The following is a 27,967-nucleotide window of genomic DNA, read 5'->3' as shown; positions in this document are numbered from 1 at the left end:
CTGGTGGACAAACTAGTATCATGATCAACTCTGGGGAACTATGCTTAGTTGATTCTGCCTTATACCTTCACAAATTGTCTCCCTGTTTGGTTGAGCAAACCTTCTTCTATTAGCTGTTAAATGTATCATAAGTATTTTACTTTGTTCTAATTTTGAACTGATCCAGGCCTGAACTACTATATTTTACATTGGGTGATGTTTCTTTTAGTGACCCAGAGTGGCAGTAGGGCAAATACAGCATCAGATAAGATTGCATTAATAATGGAAACATTTCATTTTCTTGATTAATCAAAGATAGTTCTCTAACAAATTAATCACAATTTGGTCAAAATAAGTTATGGATCAGTAGTTTTTTTCTATATAGCAACAATGTTATCCAAAGTCATACTAATAATCAAAAAGCTTCTATTTGAAAAGGGGCAAGTTTTGTAAATAATCCTCCACCAAAGCCTTGCTCTGATGGCTTTTGTCATTGGAGGGGACTTGAATTCTGTGCTAACGTAGCACATATTCTGATAGTTCCTATAACTTTTCATGTAATGGACCCAGTAATCTGTTGTCCAAGGAACAACGTCATTTGTAGAGCTTTATCATCAAGCTGGCTGCAGGGCGATGGATTTTTCCAGCCACAGCAACTTTAATCTTCTATGAAGTTAAAGAGAGGGTTGTGTTCTGTATTAATGGAAGGAGTAGTATCCTAAAAGAGTTAAGAGATTCTTGCAAGTCTTAAAAAAAGTTAAACTTGGTAAATAAAAATTAAAAACCAAAAATAATTATGTAGCACTTTGTATTTACATAGCACCTCCATATAAATTATCTCATTCATGCCTAAAAATAATATTTGTTCTGATCTCATGTGACCGATGCTCACATCTCACCTCTGATATTTACTACTTGTATAATGTTAAGCAAATTGCTTACTCTCCCTGAGCTCTTTTAGTTGCCTCATCTATAAAATGAGAAGGTTGTTCTAATGTGCCTCTGAGGTCTCTTCTAGTTGTAAATCTTGTTTATGATCCCATGAATACTGTGAGAATCAACTGTAAGTATTGTATCATTCCATTTTTCTGACTTTTTTTTCCAATTAGAAAATTGATTTTTTTTTCTTATTAGGAAATTAATCCTTATGCTATTTACCAGTCAGTCAATAATCTTTTTTTTTGCTGAGGCAATTGGGGTTAAGTAACTTGCCCAAAGTTACACAGCTAGGAAGTGTTAAGTGAGGTTAGATTTGACCTCAGGTCCTCCTGACTTCAGGGCTGGTGCTCTATCCACTGCACTACCTAGCTGCCCCTCATTAATCATTTTCTAAGGACCTACTTGGTACTAGGCACTATTCTAAGTGCTGAAGATATGAGGGAAAATAAAAGATAAAAATCCGGAAAGTAATTATGTATAATCAAACTTTATATAAGATAAATTGGAAACAACAGTTGGAAGACACTGGAATTATGGGTGATAGGGAAAGACTTCTTGTAGAGTGTGGGATTTTGGTTAGGTTTTGAAGGAAGATAGGAGATGAAAATGAGGAGGAACATTCTAGGAATGGAGAACAGCCAGTGAAAATTACAAGAGTTGGGAGATGGAGTATCTTGTTTATATGATCACAGAACTAACTGGTCTGTATAGCAAAAAGATCATAAAAGAGGAGAAAGGGCCCATATGTGCAAAAATATTGTAGGAATTCCTTTTGTGATAGCAAAGAATTAGAAATTGAATGGATGCCCATTAATTGGAAATGGTTAAATAAATTATGGTATATGAATGGAATACTATTGTTCTTTAAGAAATGAAGTACAGCCTGATTTCAGAAAAGCCTGGAAAGACTTACATGAACTGATGTTGAGTGAAGTGAGAAGAACCAGGAGAACACTGTATGCAATAACAGCAAGACTGTGTGATGAACAACTATGATAGACTTAGTTTTTGCCAATGTGGTGATCCAAGACAATTCCAATAGACTTGGGTTGGAAAATGCCATCTGTATCTAGAGGGAGAATTATGGTACCATAATGTGGATCAAAGTATAGTATTTTTATCTTTTTATCTTTGTTTGCTTTTTTTCTTTCATAGTTTTTCCCTTTTGTGGTGATTCGTCTTTTCAAAGATGACTTTTCAAAGATATTTTCATATGTTTAAAATTGTTGTATATTTCTAATTTATATCAGATTGCTTGCTGTCTTGGTGAGAGGGGAGATAAGAGAGAGAAAAAATTTGGAACTCAAAATCTTACAAAATTGAATGTTGAAAACTTTTTTTACACATAATTGGAAAAATAAAATACAATTGAAATAACAAATAATAAAATCACAGAACTAATAAGTGGCTGAGTCAGGACTTGAAGCCAACTCTTATGACTATAAAATTCAATTCTATTTCCTCATTTCTTCTTCAAACCAGCATAGTTGTTGCAATCATAAGATACAAAAAGGAACAATACAAAGCTGTCAAACAAGATTTTCTAGAGGTGGAAGTAAACATAAGAAGTGAGTCTATCAATGTCCAGGCCTAGGAGTCACATTATAAAAGAGACATTGACACATTAAAGGGACATTTCCAAAGGAAGATGAGTAAGTTGGTGAGGATCACAATAACATCAACAATAATAACTCTCTTTTATATAGTAAGCACTTGTAAATTTGCGGTGGGTTTTCCTACACAATAGTTTCATGACGAAAATTTGTGTCTTAATATCTTGGTTATTTAGATAAGAAAAATGAGTCCCAGAGAAAGTGACTTGCTAGGACCATGAAGCTAGGACATAAAAGAGCTGAGAATTGCATCCAGATGTTTTGACTAAGGTTCTTTTACTGTTACATTGTGCTCCCTGTTCTGTGAGGTGAAAGAGTTGAGAAAATTTAAAATTGGAAAGATGGGGACATGATAGTTTTTTCCACATATTCCAAGAGACATTATATAGAAAATATAGTAGATTTGTTTGACTTCTTTGGAGAACATACTTTTAGGACCAATGAATAAGAATTGTAGGTAAGACAATTTCAGATTGGTTTAAGAAAAAGGATTCAATAATAGCCATTAGAGATTTCTCAAAATGGAATTGACTGCATTTAGTAAAGTCTCAGGGCATTTTTTTGGTGGGAAGAGGAGGTAATTGGGATGAACTGTTTTGTCCAGGGTCATACAACTAGTATCTGAGGCCAGATTTGAATTTAGGTCCTCTTGATTCCAGGGCCAGGGCTTTATCCATTACATCAGGACTTCTTAAACTTTTTCATTTACAACTTCTTTTTGTCTGAGAAATTTTTACATGGGATATATAAAAAAGATAAATAAATCAAACTTTTACTGATAATAAATTATAAAGAAATTTATTTAAAAAAATTTTTTGATATACATATAATTTCACCACATATTAAAGTTGAAAGCAAATTTGCAAACTAATGAGAGATGTGCTTTTTTATTTTTACATAAAAAATTAAATCTTGATACCTTATACTATTGCCAAATTTTTTACAACCCCACAATCAGTTACAAGGCCCTTTGTAGGGTACCACCTCACAGTTTAAGAAGCTTTGAGTTATACCATCTAGCTGTCCCACAGGGTATATTTAAACAGAGGCTGGATGACCACTTCCTGGGGCTATTGCATTAGGCTAGTGTTTGGAGAGGTCACCTCTAATCTTGCGTCTGGTTTTAAGATTGTGAGAATATTGGCAGGTGAAAAACTTAAGCACATGTAGCAAATTCACATAATTAATCAACAGATAAGAAGAATACTTAGCCAAGTTAAATCCTCTGGAGGCTATGTGGTACAGTGGAAAGAGCATCAAATTCAGAGACACAAAACCTCAGGCAAAGTTTTGGATCTGCTCTTATACAAGTTAGTTTAGACAAATCATTTAATTTCTCTCATTTTATCATCATTTTTTCTCATCTGTAAATGAGGAGTTTGGGCTAGGTGAAACTAAGGTTCCTTCCACCTCTATATCAATGATCCTTTGATTGTATCAAATAATAGAGGAAAGTTCAATAACCAGCAGTTTACTTGGGTGAGGAGTAGAATATAAGAATGTCAAAGAATGAAAGAGCAGAAGGAAATTGAATCTGATAGAAAGTGAGACAGACAACAAGATTATCAGGAGTGAGCAAGGTAAGTAAACTTTAGTTTTAAAGGAGAGATTCTTTGCTTTTTCTTCTAATTTATGCTTCTTGAGTCCGTAGACATTGAATAGAATCGCAAAGAGTGGAATACTTTTTGAGATGTCAAGAAACAAATGTAAATATAAGACATTGCTTGGTTTTGGTAGTGGGTCATGTAGAGGGAGTTCTAAACTTGGAGTTAGAAGACCTTGTTTGAATCCTACTCTAGATACTTAGTAGGAATATGACCATAACAAAGTTATTTAACCCTTATAAGCTTTAATTCCCTCATCTTTAAAGTGGAGATAAGATCAGGATGGAAATCATAGTGATGATGTTAAGACTCAAATGCTTTATAAACTTTCATATGCTATAAAAAGTAGTAAAAAAAGTAATGAATTACTTGTAATTATTCTTAATAGTAATATAGTTATTTTCCATCCTTTTCAAACTCTTACTGGCTTTTGTTTACTTCCATTATGTACTTGGTAAGCTTTGTTATTACCTATCACTTCTGAACCTGAACTATGTCTTCTCTTCATGACCACAAACTACAATAATCTTACCTTGAACTTTACTGAAAAACCTGAGTTTATTCATTTTGAGATCTAGCTATATTCTCTCCTCCACACTTCCACACTTCAAACACCGCCCCCTCAGCTGACATCCATCTCCTTTTCCTTTGCCTAAGTATTTGAAAAAAGAGATGCCTTTTTTGACAGGCTTGATCCTTTTATTTGTGCTCTTGATCCATTCCCTGAATTAAAAACAAACAAACAAATAAAAAGCAAAAAACAAAAAAAAACTTCATTGATATCAGTTAATTCAATTAAAGTATTTTACTTGAGAGCCAATTATTACAGGACAGTGAAAATCTGAAACTACCTTTTTGGAATTTGACCATCTAGTTTCCAGGTCTCATGTTTGACATTCCTGGATAAGAATGGGATTCCATTTGTCTTTTTCTGTATATTGCCTTGAAATTAACAGTGTTTTCTCAGGACTTTGGTAGGAACATGATCATTAGTGTGTACTTTAGTGTAGAGAAAAAATATTTTCTTTCTAATATCTAAACAGTAAAACAATGCAGGTAAATTAAGTGCTAAATATTTATATGACTTTTACATTTTTTGCTAATTACATTTCAACATTCTGGGGAAGAAATATCAGAAAATAATATGGATTTGGCTTTAAGCCCATTGTTCTTAAATTGCAGATGCAGAACATTTCCTAATGAGTGGATTTTATAGCCTTTGTTTTAACTCCAGATTGTCCTCATGGTTTTAGGATAGAGCTTTGGGCTGCTACCCTGCAAGGAAAATGCAGCTCTCAGGGGTAGAGATGAACATGATGCTTGATGAAGAAATTGTCAGTCAAGCAGAATGAAACAGTGAAGTACCATCTGTTTCAAGGGTTATTCAAATAGTTCAAAAAATATCCCTGAGTTGTTCTGTGAATTCTTCTATTTTCCACTCTTCCCATAATTAACCATCTAATAGTATTTAGGGAATTATTTGTGGAAAAGGCAATGTGATAAAAGACCAATCTTTCTTTAGCCATTCCTCATCCCCAATCTTTTTGCATACAATGTGTATTTCTTTACTTTCCTCTTTTCTGGTTCCACATTAACTGGACATAGCTTTTCTAAAGATTATTTCTGAATCAGAGATTTGTTTCAAGTCTCCTTCAGTTTGGTGTTCCACTGGTTTTATGCTGGAGTAGAGCAGGAGTCCAACAAGAGACTAAAAGATTTGAAAATCAAAGCACAAACTGTCCTGAGATCCTGTTGGTAACAGTGATACTGAAAAGAACACTGAGTTGTATATGTTAGACTGTTGACTAATGTTGTGTATCTTTCAATTCTTTACAAATATATTAAGTGCTACATGAGCAAAGTTAATTATGGAATGGATCTACTGTAGGAAAAGGAATGCAGGTTGTCTCAACTTATAAAAGAGTCATTTTTTCCAAAAATTTCATATGTGCCTCAATAGTTTGGAACCCTGAATTTATTTTCTAATTTAAGTAATGCTATACCTAAGAGTTAAGGCTCTTAGTCTACAAAAATCTATATTAAAACTATAATGTTATGAATTAGTATTAATAGGAACTTAATGATGATGGGTAATTATTTTTTTTGTGGGACTATTCATTCTGAATTCAACAAGGGATGTTAGGGAATCATTTCCTTTTAAGTATATCCCTACCTCTCCAACTATTGTACTGGACTCAGACACTCTCATTTCTCATTTTCACATATAAAAGGTGATGGGATAAGACACTATTAGAGATTCAAGCTGCTCTAAAAGCTTAAACTATGCAAGTAGGAGAACAGAGGTTCCAGGGGTATAGACCCAAACCAGTACCAGTGACCTGCTATTTCTAAGTACAAAGTGCTATTATCCTAAGCTAAGTATGTATAATAAAGGAATAATTGGAACCTTATCTGTCTTCCTAACCCATTAAAAGAGTGATTTATTTGGATAGAACATGCTGTTTTCTTAACTGTCACTGAGTTCTGCTGAATTTATCTCTTATCTACTATATCCTTCATCATTATTTCTTGATGAACTGGTACCACTTACCCTTGGAAGTTTCTTCTTTTCTTTAAATCTTGTTTATTTTTTTGTCTGTACGTTTATGATAAGTTTTGTCTCTAGATAAAATTAATCTGATTTTTATTTTATAGTAATAATGCATAAAAAAGATTGAATAGTTATAATAAAAGTGGTAGACTATACCATGATAAAGAGGAAAAGGAAACTCATGAACCAATAGCTCTAGATTTGATCACAGCCTAATCTCTTTCTTTCTGTGTATTTCTGTTTCTTCCTCTCTCCCTCTCTCACCTTTTCTTTCTTCCTCTCTCCTTCAGTCCCTCCCTTCTCTTCTCTTCTTTCCCCTTGTCTCTCCCCTTCAACAGTTAATAAAATATATAACAGTATACAGATAAGTGTTCTCATCTATCAAATGAAAGTGTTGACCTAAATCAGTGATTTGTTGGTTTAGACCAGAGTGTCTAGCAGACAACTGATCTAGTGGTGTTACACTAAAATAGAAAAGTGGGCAGGGTGGGACCTAAATTATACATAATATCCCTTTGGGAGGCATGTTGATTTAGAAAACCTCATATTAATAATATGCATGTTTTATAGTGGAGGCTGCTAGGTAACTCAGTGAACAGAATGACCAGAATCAGGAGGACTTATCCTCCTAAGTTCAAATCTGTGTTCAAACTCTTATTGCTGGGTGATCCTGGGAAAGTCTCTTAATCCTGTTTGCCTCAGTTTCATTATCTGTAAAATGAGCTGGAGAAGGAAATGGCAAACTATTCCTGTATCTTTGCCAAGAAAATCCCAAATGGGGTCACAAAAAGTTATACACAACTGATATGTGACTGAACAACAAATGTTTTGTTATATTTTTTTATTTGTTCAATATATTCAATTATATTTATTTTGATTTAACTGTATGGGAAAGTTGCCTATTGGCCATGTGTTTGAGAAGTCTGGGGTAGTTAATCTTTAATAACTTAAATGCTATGAATGGGGCACAATAATGGGGTCCCAATAGGGATGTAAGATTTCAGCCATTAGGGAGATGGGGACTTAGAGAAAGCTTCATGGAGAATATTATACTTTATTGGGCCTTATAGGATGGGTTGGATTTCAACAAATAGATGAGGGACAAAGGTATTATGGGTCTAGGGCAAAAGCAAGGAATAGTGGGATGAGCTTGTGGACAGCAAGAGATCTGGTCTGGAGTATGTGATAAGTTTGTTTCAAAAGGTAAATTAGAGATAGATTTTGGAAGACTTGAATGTTAGGTTAGTGAATTAGTAAGTTAGTGAATTTGGACTTTATTCAGGAGATATGGCAGCCACAGAAGTTTTCTGAGCTGGGGAAAAATAGAATAAATATGCTAATTAAGGAGATGCATACACACAACTTTTAAATACTTCAAGCCCAGTTCATTTTTGGTTTTTCTATGGGAGCAGACAATACTAACTGGCATTTCCCAATACCCACTTTTGTCCAGGAAACTTGTTTCTTTGACTTGTACATCAGAACTAGAAATGTCAACAGAATAGGGAAGAAAAAAATTCTTAATTTTTACTCTAAGGAGGTATGTAGAAAGGGATTGTGTTTTTTGACTGATGCATTTTATAACTGACTTGTCACTTCAGAGTTGCACTTGAATTCTTTTATTTGTTTGGGATTTTAAGCCATTTGTTTATTTCTGATTTTTAAAACCACATTTTCAGGCAAGGGAATTGCTTCAGCACAGATTTTATTCCAGGAAGAAAAAATAGCATCTAAAAGATCCGGCAGGTAACAATCTCCTTTTCTTTGGCCGTTGGAGATTGAAGTCAGTTTGAAATATAACCTGCCAATAAAATGCTACCTTTTAAGTTCCATTACTTGTCTTGTGTACCTCTAGATTAATTTGTGCCTGAAAATATTGTTTCATTTAGATAGATTTCTTTCTTCTTTTAAAAAAATACTGCCTCTTAGGAAAAAAGCAAAGACTGTAAGATCTGACTATAAAACAATTTTGTGTTGACAGGAGAAGGCAATCATAGAAGCAAATATGGGATGGTTGAAGATTTACAGTATACAAACTATCAGTTAGAGCTTTTTTTCCATCCCAAGCCCTGCCCCCCTTTATAATGTATTATTGACCTCATTCCTCACTCTCCCCAAGAGAAGGCTGGGAAATTTAGATGGTTAAGGCAGTATTATTCTACCTATTTCCATCTCTCTTCACATTACAGCAAGGGTGTCAGGTTCCGCTAGGGCCTATATACCCTTGCTCCTCTCCATAACTGGACAATTCTTTTCATGGCAAGGGATAAGCTTCCTCTTCCAGATAATTGTACTCCAGCTAACCTTTTCCCTTGGTACAAAAATAGGTAGTAATGTCTCTGCATTCCATTTACTTCACCAAACTAGTCAACTTTCCCTAGATCTGCCAGACTTTTCCATTTCAGCTACAGTTCCCTATCCTTTCTAATTCTACTGAAATCTTTGTCATCAAAACTCCATCCTCCTCACCTCCAGGGTTTCAAAGAACTGATCAGTAAGTAAATGGATTTATGATAAAATATTAATGGAATGGCTAGAGGGTCCTGATGCATTCATTTGTCTGCCTATTGATCAAGCACTAAGCAACTTAGTAAAGACCTACTATGCATTAATCACTGTGGTAGGTATGGGAGATATAAATACAATAAATATAATAATCCATACTCTCCAAAGCTGACATTTTAAGAGGGAGATACATGGATATGCATATATGTATACACACATCTCCACACATACGTATGTGTATACACACATAAATATGTAGCGATTAAATATAAATATCTATATGCCTGTCTCTTTGAACAAGTATTTATTTTTAAATAGTATTTTATTTTCCCAAATACATGTAAAGGTAGTTTTCAACATTCACCTTTGAAAACCTTGTATTCCAAATTTTTCTCCTTTTCTTCCTCCCTCTCCCTCTCTAAGATAGCAAGCAATCTGATATAGGTTAAACATGTGCAATTCTTCTAAACATATTTCCACATTTGTCATGCTATACAAGAAAAATCAGATCAAAAGGGAAAAACATGAGAAAGAAAAAAGTAAGCAAACAACAACAATAAAGATGAAAATACTATGTCCTTATCCTTTGATCTAGTAGTGTTTCTACTGGACTTATATCCCAAAGAGATCATAAAGGAGGGAACGGAACCCACATGTGCAAAAATATTTGTGGCAGGTCTTTTTGTAGTGGCAAGAAACTGGGAACTGAGTGGCTATCCATCAATTGGAGAATGGTGGAGATAATATTCCATTCCATTCATATACCATAACTATATGAATGGAATGGAATATTATTGTTGTATAAGAAACGATCAGTAGAATGATTTCAGAAAAGCCTGAAAGGACTTACGTGAGCTGGTGCTAAGTAAAATGAGCAGAACCGGGAGATCATTGTACAAGGCAACAAGATGACCAATTCTGATGGATGTGGCTCTTTCCAACAAGGAGTTGCTTGATGCCAGTTCTAATGATCTTGTGATAAAGAGAGCCCATCTACACCCAGAGAGAGGATCGGGGAACTGAGTACATATCACAACATAGTATTTTCACTTTTTTGTTGTTTACTTGCATTTTGTTTTCTTTCTCATTTTTTTTTCCTTTTTGATCTGATTTTTCTTGTGCAGCAAGATAATTGTATATATATATATATATATATAAGAATTGCATGTTTAACATATTGGATTACTTATTATTTAGGGGAGGAGATGGGGGAAGGAGAGAAAAATTTGGAACACAAGGTTTTGCAAGAGTCAATGTTGAAAAGTATATATGCATATATTTTGAAAATAAAAAGTTTTTTAAAAAAGGAAAATATTATGCCTTGATCCACATTCAGTCTTCATAATTTTCTCTGGATGCAGATGGCACTTTCCATCACAAGTCTATTAGAATTGTCTTGGATCATTACCTCATTTTTAAAAAGAATCTTGCTGTTGCTGTGTACAATGTTCTCCTGGTTTTGCTTCCTTCTCTTAGCATCAGTTAATGTAAGTCTTTTCAGGCTTTTCTGAAGTCAGCCTGCTCATCTTTTCTTATAGAACAATAATATTCCATAGCATTCCCATATCATAACTTTTTTAGCCATTCTCCAACTGATGAGTATCCACATAGTTTTCAGTTCCTTACCACTACAAAAAGAACTGCTACAAACATTTCTGCACATGTAGGTCATTTTCTCTTTTTTATGATTTCTTTGGGATATAGACCCAGTAGAGACACTGCTGGATCAAAGGGTATATAGAGTTTTATAACCCTTGGAGCATCAATAAACATTTATTAATGTGACTATGTGCTGGTCATTGGTTAATTGGTTGGTTATCTTTTGTTTTTGAAGAGGATCAATGACATTGAAGGTGATGTCCTAATTTGGGAAAGAATTGGATTTGTAAGGCAGGATTGCAATGTATCAGCCTCATTCTCTCTTCCACAGTCATCAGAGCTCAATAAAAGACAAAAATCAAAACAGCTTCTTGACTACATAGGTGAGAATAGAGTGTCAGGTGGAACAGAAAGTAGATGAGCAGTCCTGAAAAGGTCACAGCAAGCCTTCACACCAGAGGTGCTAATTCTCCTTAAATACCCCATACACCTATAAGCTAGGCACTTGGTAGATACCAAAAAAGGCAAGCAGTCCCTTTTTTTTTCAAAGAGATCACAATTTATTATATACAAAGACTAGCATAATAAAATTATGCCCAATAAATTGAATTGTATTTAAACTATATTTAAATGTATTTAAACTATAGTCTTTTACTATAGTAATTCTAGTATTAGAAAAAAAGCTTGATAGTAAAGAAAAGAGGTAAATATCTTGAGATAGCTGAGATTCTATTTTTATTTTACCTTTCTAACACTTAGTAAATAGTATAAAGCTGGGAGGGTACCTTCATGAGTTTTTTGATCATTCATTATACAGATAGCAAAACACCAATTTTTTGTCTAAAGATAGCTAAGGAAAGTAACCAAATGATTGGATTATTCAGATTACCTAAAATTCCCTTTAAAGTTGTCATTTCTGCAAGTTTGAAAATTGAGTTCTATAGACTCTTAGAGTGTAAAGTCTGAACTCATTTTGAATTTCTTTGACTTTTCCATGCTGCCTCCTCCAGCTACTCCCAGTTTTCTTTTGTGTGTCATCTTCCTCCATTAGATTTAAGGTCCTTGTAAGGACCATCTTTGTTTTTTGTTTTTGTTTTCATATTTGTCTCCTGTGCTAAACTACGTAACACAATAGATAGAGCACTGAGTCAGAAGTTGGGAAGACTTGAATTCAAATGTGACTTCAGATGCTTTTTTTTTGCCTTTTGCCTCAGTTTCCTCATCTGTAAAATGAGCTAGAGAAAAAAATGGCAAAATGCTCCAGTACCTTTGCTAAGAAAACTCATAAATAGGGTCATGAAGAGTAGAACATAATTGAAACGATTGAACAATAAATCTCCAGTGCTTAGGCACTTGATAACATAGTGGGTACTTAAATGTTTATTGACTATTAACTAAAAATACTTAAAGGATCATCCATCCCTTAATCAAATAAAAATTTTTATTAATCTCATTCCCAATATTAGTAAGCAATCTAGTCCATACTTGAAGTCCTCCATTGATGGGATGGAGAATTTACTATATCCATTATAATTCATTCCATTTTTTGACAAGTCTAATTAAAAAGACAATTATTTATTCTACAAAAGTATTGCTTCTAGCACAGTTTAGCAATGGAGTAAGCACTATATAAATGTTAATAATAATAATGGTAATTATTATTATTATATCTTTTACTTTTATACCACATTTTTTCCAAATATATTTGGCCCTGATGAGAGGGCCAGTCTTTTAAAGGAAGAAGAGAGGGAGAACAAGGGGGAGACGGAGAGGAAGAGGGAGAGAAAAGGAGTTCAGCAAAATTAACTACCATATGATCTAAGAATGATTATATATGTAATATTTTATAACCATATTCCTCACCTCTGAAAAAGAGGGAGGCAGGTACACATTGTTCCGCTCTTCTTTTGGTTTAACCTTGATGGTTATAACCATATGGCATTTAGTTTCAGTTTTGATAGTTCTGTTTAGAAAGATATTTCTTATGACGAGCTGAATTCTGGCTCAATGGAACTTTTCTGTTCACAGTCTCTAGTCAGGGATTTGCTGATGGATATTTAACATTTGACTCATTGGAGAAAAATTTAAGTATGATCCATTTTAAAGTTTCATCTGCACTATTAACATTTTTCTCATCTCTTTAAGCCTAGAAAATCAACAAAAAATTAAATCAAGCTTTGATTTATACTGTTTGTTGATTCAAAGGTTCAGATACTCATACTGAAAATCTAACAATTCGCTCTCCAGAAGTGGTTCAAACTGGCAGCAGCACACATCCTTGGCCCTAGATTTGCCCTCCCCAGGCAAGAAAAATAAGTTCAAATCCAAACATAATTATGGGGTTTGCAAAACAATTACAAATTCCTTTCTCTCTTTCTTCCTCTTCCTTTTCCTCTGTACCTCTCCCTCCCCCCCTGTCTGTTTCTGTTTCTCTCACTGTGTGTGTGTGTGTGTGTGTGTGTGTGTATGTGTGTGTGTGTATTCTGAGTCTGAAAGGGGTTTGATACTTGATACAATTTTCAGTAATTATCTGGAGCAGGATTCAAACTCAGGCCTTCCAGATATCAAATCTGGCTCTCCATACAATCTGACATTTAGTTATCTTCACAAATATATTGTGTATCCTGCTTCCATTAAAAAGAGACATTAGTGGGCTCTACATCTTTAGATTGCTTATTTATTCTAACTAATTGGAAAAAGAGCAGAGAGTGGAGGACTTGCACCTTGCGGCTATCTGTTCCCATGACCTTGGGTTTTTATTATATCATGCTATTCACACATTACATATTTTACCTTGCTATTTATAAAGTGCTTTCCAACAGATTGAAGTATACTTTTTTGTTGTTTTGCTTTATTTTTCTTGAGTTTTTTTTCGGGTGTGTGTGGGAGATACATGTTTTCTTTTACAATGACTTTTATGGAAATGTTTTGCATAAAACATTTATTTGTGCCTTCTCAAATGGGGTGGGGGTGGGTGGGAAAGGAAGACAGGAGAGGATCTGGAACTCAAAGTTTTAAAAACAAATGTTAAAAATTGCTTTACTTGTAACCTGGAAAGTAAATTAAATTTAAAAAGTGCTTTCCTTAAATTACTGACATAACTAATGAAACTGGGACTCAGAAAAGTTAAATGACTTGCCTATGGCCATATAAGTATTAAGTATACAAATTAGGATTCAGATCCAGGCATTCTAACTTGAAACCTAGTGTCTTCTTAGAACATAATTCTTCCTTCTTGAACAAAGTGGTGAAAGTTTGGTTGACTCTGATTAAAACAATTAGTGATATGATAACAAACACCATTAAAAGTGGTGCAAAGAAAGGTGTTGTTGCCAGTCCCAAAGAAGTAACTAACACTTAAACCCAACAAAATAAACCGTTCTGTTTTCGTACCATGTGTTGATGTGAAGTATTCTATAAACATCACCCAGTGTATTTCAGGACTCTTAGCAGGTGGTTAAAACAAATGAGAGCCAATAATACATTTTGTATTCAGGGAGAAAAAAATAAATAACAGCCAGTACTGAAGGAAATTATTGAACACTCTCAGCCATCTCAGATATTAACTTCTTTTTAATGGGTGGCTGAGGAGTAAAAAATTGACTTCTCAGAAGCAGTTCTCTCTATGAGAGCATGATTTCAGCATGAACAGTCAGATTACTCTCACTTCCTTTTTTTTTAAATAGGGTTACTAGACTGATTATGAAGTTACTATATACTTAGTTTACTTTGTTTTTCTTAAAAAATTTGACAGACTCTCTCATATTATCTATATGGCTACTATGGAGACTCTGGGACAGGTAATAATATATATAGTGGGTAGAGAATTTTCAAATTTTGTTCATCTCCATTATCTCATCTAATGTTCATTACATACCCAGCAATGATAGTGAGGTATGATGTATGGGGTGTTCAGGAAGGACCAGCACCTCTGCTGTAAGCCCTTTTCAGGGATACCCATTTACCTTTGGTGCATCAGACTCTTGCCTGTGGCTCCACAAAGTGTAGCATGGACAGTGGCCATACCTCATTAAAATCATCTCAGCAGATAGGCTAAACCAGGTTGAACTAATGGACACTTTAAATTTACAATAACTTTAGTGATAAGTTTGATTCTAGGATTCAGTTTTCAGGGATAAACATAAAAAACATTTTTCAGTGGTATAATGGTATAAACAGGAGAAGGGGAGAATCTCAGGCTTCCTTTAGCCAGATTAATATTTTTAATCCTCTAACTCATTTGTAGATATTAATATTGTCTACCATATATTCTTGATTCATAATCTGAATCAATTTTTTGTTTATTGTAATATAAGTTCCTAAAGTTTGGAGTTTGAAAGGTAACATAATATAGTAGAACACTGTATAGTACACATATATAATACTTATAGTATTATGTAATGATATTCCATATTCTATATAAAATATGTATAGCTGTATAATATAGACATATGCATTTATGTATGTATACATATACATGTATGTGTATACACAATTATGACTGAATTTAGAAGACATGGATGAAAATACTGCCTGATATATTTATTAACCATATGATACTGGGTAGTGGGTAAATCATTTAACCTCTCTGCCTCAGTATTCTCCTTTGTAAAATGAGATAATAATTTGCTTTGTAAATCTTAAAACATTATACAAATTTGAATTTAAAAGATACATAGAGGAATTTCTTTGAGGATAGTTTAAAAAAGGCTAATGTGAATAACAGTCTTATGGAAAATATCTACAGTTGCTTTCATGGCATTCCAACAAAAGAGGATTCAAGTATGATGAGTATTTTCCCCGATGTTGCCATTCATGACTGTCCATATTATATAACTCTTATTTGTGTCCATCAGTAAGTTCATTATAGCAGGCCTATCCAATGTGCTTGAGACTTTTTTAAGTTCTCCTGACATTGAGAAGATAGTATACACAAAGAAGGTATCCATTGGTTTTTGTTTCATCAGAGAACCAGTCCAATTAATTTTTTTTGGTAATGCATTTATTTGGTAATATTCTTTATACTACTTGTACTTCATAATTTCATATTTATAATGTGTTGCAGTTTTCTCATATCCCTCATGTTTCTCCCTATTGCCCTTTGGGTTCAAGGTCAATGTTTCTGAGATTGTAGTATTTCATAGTTTCCAAACATATGATGCTTTGATAACTTTTAGAGGGAGTTAGGTGGTGCAGTAAATATAATATTAGGCCTAGAATCAGAAAAACCAGAATTCAAATTTGGCCTGAGGCACTTATCAAATGTGTAGTCCTGGTCAATCTCTGCCTCAGTTTTCTCATTTTTAATATGGAGATAATAATATCACCTACAACCCAAGATTTTTGTGAGGCTCAAATGAGGTAATATCTGTAAAATGTTTACCATATTGCCTGGCATATAGTAGACATTTAATAAATGTTTATTTCTTTCCTTCCTTACCTTAAACCAACTCAGTAATATAAATTCCTTAGTTCTGGGGCTGGTTATTTCCATAGCTTCTTTGTTATTGTGAAACAGAAAAATTGGGAGAAAGAATATTAGTATTTAGAGGAGTTTATGAACTTCAACTATGAGATGGCTTACATGAACATATACTTTCCTATATCTTATGTGGAAATGGCTATTGGCTTTGATTAATAAATGCATGAAAATAGACATTTTCATCAAGACATTTGTTAGTAAATATGAATCCCTTCAAGAGTCCAGGATAAGGATCTAAAAAATCCATATATTAAAAGAAAACAGCCATTCATTTACCTGAAAGATTTGTACTTCTTCAAGAGGAAAGTTTAAAAATTTTGATCCCTCTAAAATCTGCATCATTTATATTCATTAAATCCTGGTTTTTTTTATTGGGGGTGGGGTGGGATATAAACATATATTTTCCTGTTTCATGAATTTCAATGCATTGCTCTTGATTTGTATTTTATCTGCTTTATTGAGTGTTTCAGGAGTAATTTACAATTCTCTTATATTTGTTTTCTCGCCCTTTTCCATTCTCCTAGGGCTCACCTTCATCAACAGAATGAATCAGAGAATCAAGCAATCTACTAACACTTCCTAATTTCTTGTCAACCAAAGTAGGAGATATATCTCCGATCAATAGCTCCCAACACAGTACTCCTGTGGCTTTTAAGGGAAGCAAGTCTGAAGTGTGACATTTTTTCCAAGACTTCTGTCTGAAACTGACCTGAAAAAAAGTTCCAGGAGTTTTCTTTGTACAAATCCTGTATATTCAGGAAATGAAGTTCATTTAATTTTAGCAGAAGTAATCACACAAATCTAACTGGTATCTCCAAGTACCAGTTGATGCAGTGTGGAGACTGCACTTAAACCATATACTTATAATGGATGATGGTTATAGAAATACTGCAAATCTCTATCATGGAGCAAGGGATATAGCTAGAGAAGCAAACCAGCAATCTAGGAATCAAGGAATGGATGCCTATAGGTATCAAGATGGCAATTATGAAGGGTATATGCCCAATGACAGATATTACCGTGGAGGAGAAGAATCCAACCAAGATGAAGATGCTCAAAGTGATGCTACTGAAGGCCATGATGAAGATGATGAAATCTATGAAGGGGAGTATCAGGGCATCCCCCACCCAGATGACATTAAGGCAAAGCAGAAAAAGAAATCTCCCTCCAGGTCTGATGACTATAGAGACCAGAAAGATCTCATGGCAGAACGAATGGAAGATGAAGAGCAGCTGGCTCACCAGTATGAGAATATTATTGAGGAATGTGGTCATGGACGTTTCCAATGGACGCTCTTTTTTGTGTTAGGTTTGGCCCTGATGGCTGATGGGGTAGAAGTTTTTGTGGTGGGTTTTGTACTTCCCAGTGCAGAAAAGGACATGTGTCTGTCCAGTTCCAACAAAGGAATGCTAGGTAAGTAAAACCTTTAAAAAGTCATTCAGTTGGGGGCTATAATATAAAAGCTTCAGAATCTAATTTCTTTTTGGATTCTAAACAGCTTTCCATCCCCAAACTAACAAATTGGATTTTTTTCTCTATCAGATTTGAGATCTGCAAACTAATGGGGCTTCTGGACTTCATCATACTCTCTTTCTCTCTCTCCCCGAGTAGTCTCCCTGTGAGGTAGTGCCTCTGCTTTTGCACCTGAGGTCTTCTGGATAAGAAGTAGAGTGGCTGAATGCCCACTTTCTTGAATGATGCATAATGAAGGCCAGACATCTGCCTAGGGCACTCACAGCAGAGTAAGAGGCCAAAACACTGTAGGACCCAGATGGCTTCTCTAGGAAAAAAAAAACATAGCAAACTTTAGCAAGCTCACAAATGAAATGTGGTAGCAGAGTGATTAGAGTTAAGTACCCAGTGTCAGGGATTAAATCAGCTAAGATTTCAAATGATATTTGATTTATTTTTAGTAAATATGGAAAGAGGGATTGAGAAATAGAATCTGATGATAATTCAATATTTTAGAGATTCAAGCCTACTACAGCTCCTCCTCCCCCCAAAAAGTCCTTTTAAACACCAATCTTATAGGAAATAAAACCTGATTCAAATACAGTTAGCTTAGCACTTGAAGGCCTATTCTACAGCTCTAGCTTTCTAGAGGATTCATATGACATTATGATTTTTTGAGTTATTTAGCCATGTGTATCTCATTACCAGATTATTCAAAATGAAGAAAGCTCTAAAGACTATAGACACTGAGGCAATAGGATTGTGAGAAGAAACTAAAAAAAAAAAGACTGGGTATAAATAAGAAAAAAATGAATTGAGAAGTAGAACTTTCACCTAGCCTTCAAATACCAACAGTTTATTAGCAATATTCACCCTCTGCATATATTAAAAAAAACCCCAACAACCTCTCATTAACACATTGTCAGTGTGAATGCCATTAAAAAAATCCTTCTCAGGATTTCCAAGACATTAATTTGTTTTTCGAAATTATCCACTGAATCCCCCAGTCCCTGTTAGTGCAAATTGGCAGTGTCAGTAATAATTTCATGCTGTGCCAGTGTCTCTGTTACTCGGTGCCTGGCAACCTCTTTAACGAAGCCCCGCTATGTCTAGCTTTGCTGCTCATCAGTGTGAGTGTTTGGCAGGAGCGGGTCAGGGAAGATGAGGATGTATGGGTGTGAGGGGGGAGTGTGTTCTGGTCCTAGCTACCACATTCCTTCTCTCTCCTAAAGATTCACCTGGCCATATTTTTAACCTTCTATATAGACATTGCTGACCCATTATCATAAATATTTTCTTAAACTTGATATTCCAACAAGGAGAGTGAGTTTGAGGAAAGTCCTTTCACAGTGTCTCATTTGGTCCCCACTGGGACTGAATGGATGTGGGACAGAGCCTCAATGACCTTACATTGGTTTTTATCACTTAAGCATTTTCAAAGTACATTTTCACATATTATTTTGTTTTCCCCAATGAGACCATATCTGGCATAATTTTAAATCTCTCACTGACATGCTGTTCACCAGAAGGGAGATTAATGTCGTGTTGTCCTGATCAGCATGCACCTACACTATGATGTTCAGTTCTAGGGGCTGCATTTTAGGAAATGAAGTAGCAAAGTGGAGAGCATTCAAAGGTAGGTAACCAGAATGGTAAGGGTTTTGGAGACCGTGACACATTACAGTTGGTTGAAAGGACTGGGAGTACCTTAATTTGGAGAAGACAAGGTTTTAGGATCACAACAGCTGTCTTGAAATATTTAAAGGGAATCATTGCTAAGAGAGTTTGGACTTATTCTGTCATCCCCCAAAGGCAGAAATATGAAGAATGGGTACAACTTGCAGAGAAATAAATTTCAGTTAGATGCAGGGAAAACTTAACAAAATTGTGTAAAAGCAATAATATGTAATAGGTTCCCTCCTCACTAAAATTTTGAGGCAAAGATTGTGTGACTACTTCTTGGAAGGGAGTTGAGGGTTTCTATTGGGTTATCCTGGAGGACCTCGAAGGTTTCTTCCTACCTAAGATTCTGTGATTTAAACTTGAGAGGACTTTAGTCAAGAAGTCAACAAGCATTTAAATGTCAGGCACTGTCCTGAGCAGCGGCATATGGCAGATATTCTTATTCCTATTTAATGAGGAAACTTAAGGGGAGAGAGAAAAATGATTTGTCTAAAATTCCACAAATAGTAAATTGTAGTCATGGGACTAGAAATAAGGGGTTCTTCTTTATGTTCTACTTTAGTTCCTTTCTGGTAGGATAGCCCTCTCTGTTTAGGGGTGTTGTCTGTGGAAGGGAAGTCAGTTAATTAGTTCCAAGTGGGGACTAAATTCCTGATACTGGCCTTCTAGTACTAATTGAATTGGTCATCTATGAGTTTCTTCTATCTATATCCTGTTCAACCATTGATTACAAAAATACAATGTAGTTGGAGTGAGTCCCTGAAGGGACTCCTTAACAGAAACTATTTTTAAAAAAAAACCCTCACATTTATACAGAACATTTTATATTTATTAACTTACTTTAGTGTCATAACAGTGTTTTGGAATAGATAGGTACTATTAGCATTATCATTCCATTTTAAAGATGAGGAAATTGAAGGTCAGAAAGTTAGTATCAGTGGCAGGATTTAAACTCAATTTTTCCTGACTTCTAAGCCCAGCATTCTAAGCCCTATGCCATTTCCCCTCTCAGGAGATGCTTTTTTGTTTTTTGGTAATTAGTATTTCAGATCCTTTGAAGGGCACCTCCTTAAAAGCTCCCTCCTCTCAATCTCATCATACTTTGTAACATACTGTAACATACTACAGTAACACTGTAATAAATGCAGTTATAAGCCCCAAGTTTGAATTCAGCCTCAGATACTGGGAGATTCTGGTAGTCACTTTTGCCTCAGTATCCCACCTGTAAAATGGAAATGTTAATATCACCTACCTCCCATGATTATTGTGAGAATAAAATCGGACATTTGTAAATCACTTTTTAAAATTTTTTAAAAAAAATGTGTAAAACACATTTATTAATAATAATAGCTTTAATTTATTTCGCATTTTAAAGCTTGCAAAGCACTTTATAGGTACCATCTTTTCTGAGTACCATAATTCTGAAAGTTTGGTTCTCTAGGTTTTATTTTCTCCATTTTGCTTATGAGGAAACAGTCCTAGGTTAAATGGTTTACCTAAGGACAGCTAGGTAGAGCAGTAGATAACAGTACTGGATCTGATGACAGGAAGACCTGAGTTGAAATCTACATTTAGACACTAGCTCAACTAAGTAAAGTTGGACAAATTACTTAATCTTTGTCTCCCTCAGTTTCCTTATCTGTAAAATGGAAATAATAATAGCACTTGCCTTCCAAGGATATCATGAGAACAAAACAGTATGTTATTTGTAAAATCCCTTGGTAAACTTTTAATACTCTATAAATACATTATTTTCACCATTATTATTATTAATCATGGTCAGACAGAGATTAGATTTAAATCTAAATCTCTCTGATTTCAAGTTCTCTTTGTAGGACTATGTACAGAGTTCTGTACTAATTGCTAGGGGAATTATAAAACTTGAATAAGATATCCTCCCTGATTTTTATACCTTACCATATTTTATACTATCGCATTTACACACACACACACACACACACACACACACACACACACACACACATTGCTTATATTATAGCATACTATAACATAGGAAGCTGGTTAATACTTATAATCTAGGAACAAGAATTTTGATCCAATTTAACTTATGTCACAGATGGGAAAGGTTAAGAAGGATCAATCTAAGAATGGAATAATAATAATGCATCAGCCAAAACCAAACTTCTGTCATGTGTTTAAATTGCTACTTACATGTACAGGAACAAGAGGAAGCCATTGTTCATGATTGTCTGGTGATAAAATTAAATGTAATTGGATTAGTAGAGCATTGTGTCACTAGGCTATTCATCTGGATGTAGAAGTGATTTTATTTTAGAAAAATTGTCTTTTTAATGGTTTTTGTTGCTATAACGTTTTACATATTCTTTACATTATGTGGTCTCAGGATTATGCTTTACAGTTTTGCCTTGCTATTTATATCAATGGTGCCCTCTACTGCCTAATCTGATGGCTTGACACCAAAAATATTTATTATGTTAGTTTAATCATTGCAGGAAAATACACATTAATTCAGAAATAATGTCTTATTGTTCATATACTTGCTGAATCAAGAAAAACAAAATTTACATCTGCAAAGATTTTATTTCATGATATTCACCCCTCTAAAACATTTATCTTCAAGTTTATTTGAAGTGTTACTGTTTATTTTTGCTAATGTTGCATCTATTCTGCCTATATAATGTTTAAGAACGTGATTTATGGCAGTAACAATTATATTCCAGAAGCTCTATGGCTCCATCTTTGCCTTTGGGAAGAATACCTGGGAGAATAGAAGTTGGGTGAGTGTGTATGAAATGAAATTACCACAAGAATTTTCATAACACTAAAGGGATCTAGGGACTACACGTCATGAGTGATTATCTGTTTGCTGTTTCCATGCAAATGGAATGAACATATAAAATTAGATTTGTTGGCCAAAATCTCTAGTTATTCTCAAACTTGGGGAGCTCCAGTCCCCTTTGGTGGCAATAAAAGGCTCTGTGCAACAAGTCACTTTTGCTAATATACCACCAATGAAGGTAAAAATCCATTTTGAGTAAATAGTGTTCAAGCTGGCAAATTATCATCATTATGTTTTTTTTTGTATGTTCCCATTTGACCTGCTTAACTTAAATGTATATTTTCATCTCTCTCTATGCTATATATATGTCATATATACACATATTTATACATTATATATATACACACATATATCCTCATTGCTTCAAGTTTTCTATCTTGAAAAAAATAGTATTTTCCCCATATTGAATGTTTGTTTGGAATAATTAGCAATTTTTTTGCTAGTCCAATGTGAAAAGAGAGATATAAACATACTAAAAAAGATCATATAATTAATTCTTAATCAGGAGTCCATGGCTTGGGATTTGTGGATAGATTTAAGAGAGTCTTTGGAGTTAAGGGGAAATTATATTATTTTTTCAATAAGATTGATCTTCTTTGTAATCCTATATATTTTATTATATGCATTAAAAACAAACAAAAGGTGTCCATATAAGCTTCTCCAACCACATTGCCAAAGGGCTCCTTGACACATAACATTTTAAAAATCTTTGATCTCATCCAATTTTTTCTTTTTACAGGTAAGGAAATTAAAGGCTAGAGAAATAAACAGGTGAAGCTTTATGGGATTCTAGCTTATAGGGTGAGTTAAGATAGGAATTAAGATAATAACCTAGATTCCCCCAATTCTTAGTTTAACGTAATATCCTCTATATTATAGTGAAACTCAATACATATAATACATATGTAGAATTAGGGGCCTCTGTCTTTTTTTTTTTTCGTTAAATTTAAAGAGTTATTTTCTCATGTTCATTGATTCCTTGCCAGAAAGGATTAGAGACTGTAGTTTACACATTAATGATCTTTCAACATCAGATGTGAGCTTTAGGACTCTAATTGTTCTGTTAACCTGGTGTTGGAAGCTCCTTCTGGACCAGATTTAGATTTGGTGACATGAATGAAAGACCATTTATTAAGTGTTTACTATGTGTGCCAAGCACTGTGCTAAGATCTGGGAATATAAAAACAAAAAGAACCTTCTACTTCCATAGATTATTCATTCCCATCCAAATAATATGGGAACTTTAATATTTTACATTATCTTCCTTCCCCTAGTATTTCCTTCCTGAGTATATAAACACTCCAAAAAAAGCACATAGGCTTATTACTACTCAAGGAAAGCAAAAAGTCTTGAATCAATATCCAGAAAATAATCAAAAAAGTCACCAATTAGCACAGTCAATTCTTGGTAACAATGGGCAAGTCTTCCATTGAATGTATTCTCATTGAGTATGCTGGTCATTTTTGGTTATTGTTCCTCCTTCATTTTCAAAGAGGACCAGTGACATAGGAAAGGTGATATCTTGACTTGCAAATGAATTGGATTTAATTAAGGCAGAACTGTGCAAAGTCAACAACTTTATTCTTTCTTCCAGAGTCATCTGAGTTCAGTGGCAAGAATAGGTTAAGATGACCAGAGATAGCCTGATAATCAAAGCCATTCTTGTCTCTCCTGGCTGTATCATGTCAAGATCTAACTCAGTTTGCCATTCTCAGGTCTGGCATTGGTTGCCCAGTGCTTGGTCATTCTTGCTTAGTCTCTGCTGGTGGTACTCTGATTATTTTTTTCTACATATTGTAACAGGCTGATAAATCCACTCACTTGTCCCCTCTAGGCCATGCTTTTCATAAGAATAAGGAGTGGACAGAGTTCTAGCAAAACTCTTTCATCACCTGTGCCCAGTGATGAGGTCCTGGGTAACTAGGTGAGGTTAGCAGAGGAAGCCTGAAGTGCTGATAACTCCCTGAGGCACATAGAGAAGAGCATTGAAGGGAACCAGCTCTACCTTACATTCCCACCTTCTGTGGAGGTCTTGGGTAACCAAGACTATATCCAATCCAATCAGAAAGCCAAGTTATGTCAAACCCTCAAAGTTAAATTTCCCTTAAAAATCTGTCCATGGCTTATATTGTCTTTGCTAAATCCCTTTTGGATCAGCTCTCCACAGTGTTTTTCTTCATATTGCCTTTCCTCTCACCTTCCTTACCCACATAGTGTCTTTCTTCTTGTTATACCTAACAAGCCTTTTAGGATGCTAAATCTCTTTTAGAATTTAACTTGCCCATCAATGGTGTATTCCCACCTCATGGTGAAATTCCCTTTCTCCTGGTTAATTCCACTGGGGAACTTGTCTTTTCCATTGTTAATTGTTAAAAACCCCTTTCCTTGCAACAATATGCTCTCCCAAATCTATTTCTTATTTACCACTTTTGATATCTATTTTATTTCTTCATTTTGTCTGTAACTTCTCATAAATAAATATACCTTTTAGCAAAGGAGAAAGCCATTGGAATTCATCCCATAACCAAACGCCAACATTTGGTGCCTACATCAATCCCAGCATTTGGTGCAAATTGCTCAGTTGAATCTCATCATTTGATGCCTACTTCATTCTCATCACAAGGATTTTCTTCTATCCTGTCCTTGAATCCAGCTACAGAAAAGAGCCTGCATGAAATCAGCTCTGTTTCTTCCCCAAGAGTTAAATGTGAAAGTCTTTCACCCCACTGATAGTTCCCCAATGCGCCTTACTAGACTCCCTAGGGCCTCATTATACCCTCCTTCTTTCTCTGTGAACTCTGGGATTTCTCCCTTCCCCTTTTTGCTCCCTACCTTATCTATTGAGAACATCAGAAATAGGGACTGGCAGGGAACCTTAGTCCCAGGTTTTTGTTTTTTTTCTGTAATAACTGTAATAGAGGAAAGCCAGGGTATGGGAGCAAAAGCTAGATATCAGCCACACACAGATTGTTGGAATTTTGAAATCTTTTCCATACTTATTTAGGCACAAGTAGGATATCATTTATTGTTGATTATCCTATATATAATAATTTTCTCCTAAACTCCTGCAAAGGAATTCTTTCAATCAAGTACATAAGCTAAATATACACATACATAATCGCAGGAAGAATAAAGGAGAATCAAATTATAGGTGCGTTCCCACCAGGTAGTAGAGCCACACATACTATATATTATCTTGTCAGATTAGAAAGATCATTTGATTTGATTTGCTATTCTCTGAAATCAACATAATATTCTTAGTCTCCATGCCTTTGCTTGGGCTCCTTTTTATACCTGGAGTGTGAACTATCTTTACCTCAACCTCTTATAATTCCTGACCTATTTCAAAGCTCACCTCAATCACCACCTGCTAGGCACCTTTCCTGATCCTTGTAATTATCAGTTTTCTTTCCTGCCCCAAATCATATTATATTTCCTTATTGTGTCAATGTAATCCCCTGTAGAATGCTAACTCCTTGAATATAGGAACTGTTTTTTTTTTGGGGGGGGGAATGGGGAAGGTAGGTAGGAGAATTATTTTTAATTGTATATGAAACCTTAGAAATTAGCATAGTGCCTTGTATATAGTGAGGACATCAATACTTGTTCACTAGTAGATTTCCCTAAATCAGGAAATGACAACTGCTGAAATCTGGACAAGATACTAAAGACAAAAAGTGGTCAGCTTAGAATTGTTAGTCTGTGGGATAAAGGGTCAATAGACCAGTAGGTCTTCCTCCATCAGCCTTGAAGATTTTTTGGTATGAGGTAGTTGGACATGATCCTGGGGAGAACAGAGGCAAACACACTAGTCTGGCCTTCCCTCCTGATATGTTTGAGATTCAACACCAAATGATGAGATAGATATAAGCAAACCAAACTGAGATCAAGAAGAGCAATTGGCACCAAATGTTGGTATTTGGCAACAAATGTTAAGGTTTGCTCTTGTGAAGAATTCACAACAGCCATTCTCTTTGGCAAATGGTAGGTTTATTTAGAAGTAGAGGTTACAGATAAAATTAAAAGATACAACAGACACCATGAATGGTAAATATGAAATAGAGTTGAGAGAGCATATAGTTAGACGCCACGAGTCAGGGTGGAGAAGGATGGGGTAAGGAGAAAGGCACCATGAGGCAGAAGGCAGAAGTGGGTCAACCCAAAATGGATTCAGCAAAGATGGCATGGGCTATGAACAACAGATTTACAGGGGAAATTTAACCTTGGGGTTTGACATAACTTGACTTTCTGATTGGATATAGTAAGGTGGAGTTACACAGGATCTCCACTGGTATAGGAGATTGAGGTGATCCTCATCAGTGCCCTTCCCTGCTTTTCTCAGGGAATAATCTTATCAGTCCTTCAGGCTTTCTCTGCCAATCCCACTCAAAACTTTTATCACCTACTACTTCCTGCCCTTTTACTTTGTGAAAAGAAAGCTTAGGCCCTCAAGGATGTTTCATAATCAAAAAGCAAAAAAGTCTCATCTGATTCAGAACAGTGGTTATAAGCATACCCTCTTTTTATTTTATTTATTTATCAAGCATTTTTCAAATTTTCAAAACATATGCAAGGATAATTTTTCAATAATGACCCTTGAAAATCCTTGTGCTCCAATTCCCCCCCCTTCACTCTGTCTCCTTCCTTAGATGGTAAATAATCCAATATTTATTAAACATGGTAAAAATATATCATACTCTTTTTTTTTTTTTTTTTGTAAATAGCACTAAAATATTTCCCAACAAAAGCTCATGTGTAGGTTTGTATGTAAAATTGAAGGACTCATTAAATTACTTAAGAAGATAACTGGAATTTATCAAGGGGTAAAGAGAGGGAAGAAGGTAGAGGATGTTGTGAATTTTACAATTTATGGCCATGTCTTATGGTGTCCTGAACAGATTGAGTGCAGATACCCTCCTACTATCTAGACTTAGTCAAGGCTGCTTAAAATATTCATTGTGTGCATTTTCTATTTCATGTCTGCAGATCATGTGCTGCCTTAGTCACATAAATCCACTTTAACTAGGATTCTGCAAAAATGATCCAGAAAAATAATATTGATTCTTCTAGGTTTCTCACCTTGTTCTGGGGAGAAGCTTTAAAGATAAGCTTCTTTTCTCTATTGGTATTGAAAGGAACTCTTATATATAATATTTAAGGCCATTTATTAGGAAATACTCCCACATTCATTTTTTTCCTTAACTAAGAAAATGTCACATGAATCAGTCTAATATACTATTTCAAATCCTATCACATTTCAAGGGTATGGAGATGCTAGATAAATAGCTTCTTAACTAAATTGTCTACCAAGATAACTTCCATAAATATAGGGAAATTGAAGAAAATGACTCATACATTTAAAATAATTTTGTGCAGGTTCTTTTTTTTTTTTAAACACATACAAGATGTGTATGTGTGTGTGTGTGTGTGTGTTTTGATCCAGATTTGAGATTTTACAAATTCATAGAACTCTCTATTGTAGAAACTTCCTGGAAAACCATAGATTGGCGACCCATCTGTAATTTATATTCTTAGAAAGTTGCTTAAAAACACTGAAAAGTAAAGAGATTTGTTTTTGGTCAGGTAGCTATTAACTTTGAGAGGCAAATCTAGAGCTTCTTAGAGTCAAAGAATGCCCCATTGTGGTTATAAACATACCCCCTTTTTTGTAAATAGCACTAGTTAAAATTCAATTCTTTGTGCATTTTGCTAATTTTAAAATTTTATTTCATATTGAAG

At 34.7% G+C, this 27,967-nt stretch overlaps 1 protein-coding gene across 3 annotated transcripts in view; it reads left to right on the top strand.

The window, feature by feature from the left end:
* Positions 1 to 27,967, top strand: part of SV2B (synaptic vesicle glycoprotein 2B) — a 170,842-nt gene that overhangs the window by 85,471 nt on the left and 57,404 nt on the right. For all 3 annotated transcript variants that reach the window (XM_051981054.1, XM_051981055.1, XM_051981056.1), the window contains exon 2: positions 16,797 to 17,685. In XM_051981054.1, coding sequence (XP_051837014.1) covers positions 17,139 to 17,685 — 547 coding nt within the window. In that variant the 5' untranslated portion in view covers positions 16,797 to 17,138. The remainder of the gene's footprint in view (positions 1 to 16,796; positions 17,686 to 27,967) is intronic.

This window comes from Antechinus flavipes, chromosome 2 (assembly GCF_016432865.1).
Source record: "Antechinus flavipes isolate AdamAnt ecotype Samford, QLD, Australia chromosome 2, AdamAnt_v2, whole genome shotgun sequence".
NCBI lineage: Eukaryota > Metazoa > Chordata > Mammalia > Dasyuromorphia > Dasyuridae > Antechinus > Antechinus flavipes.
Note: the sequence above shows the minus strand (reverse complement) of the source record. Positions and strands in the feature narration are given on the sequence as shown.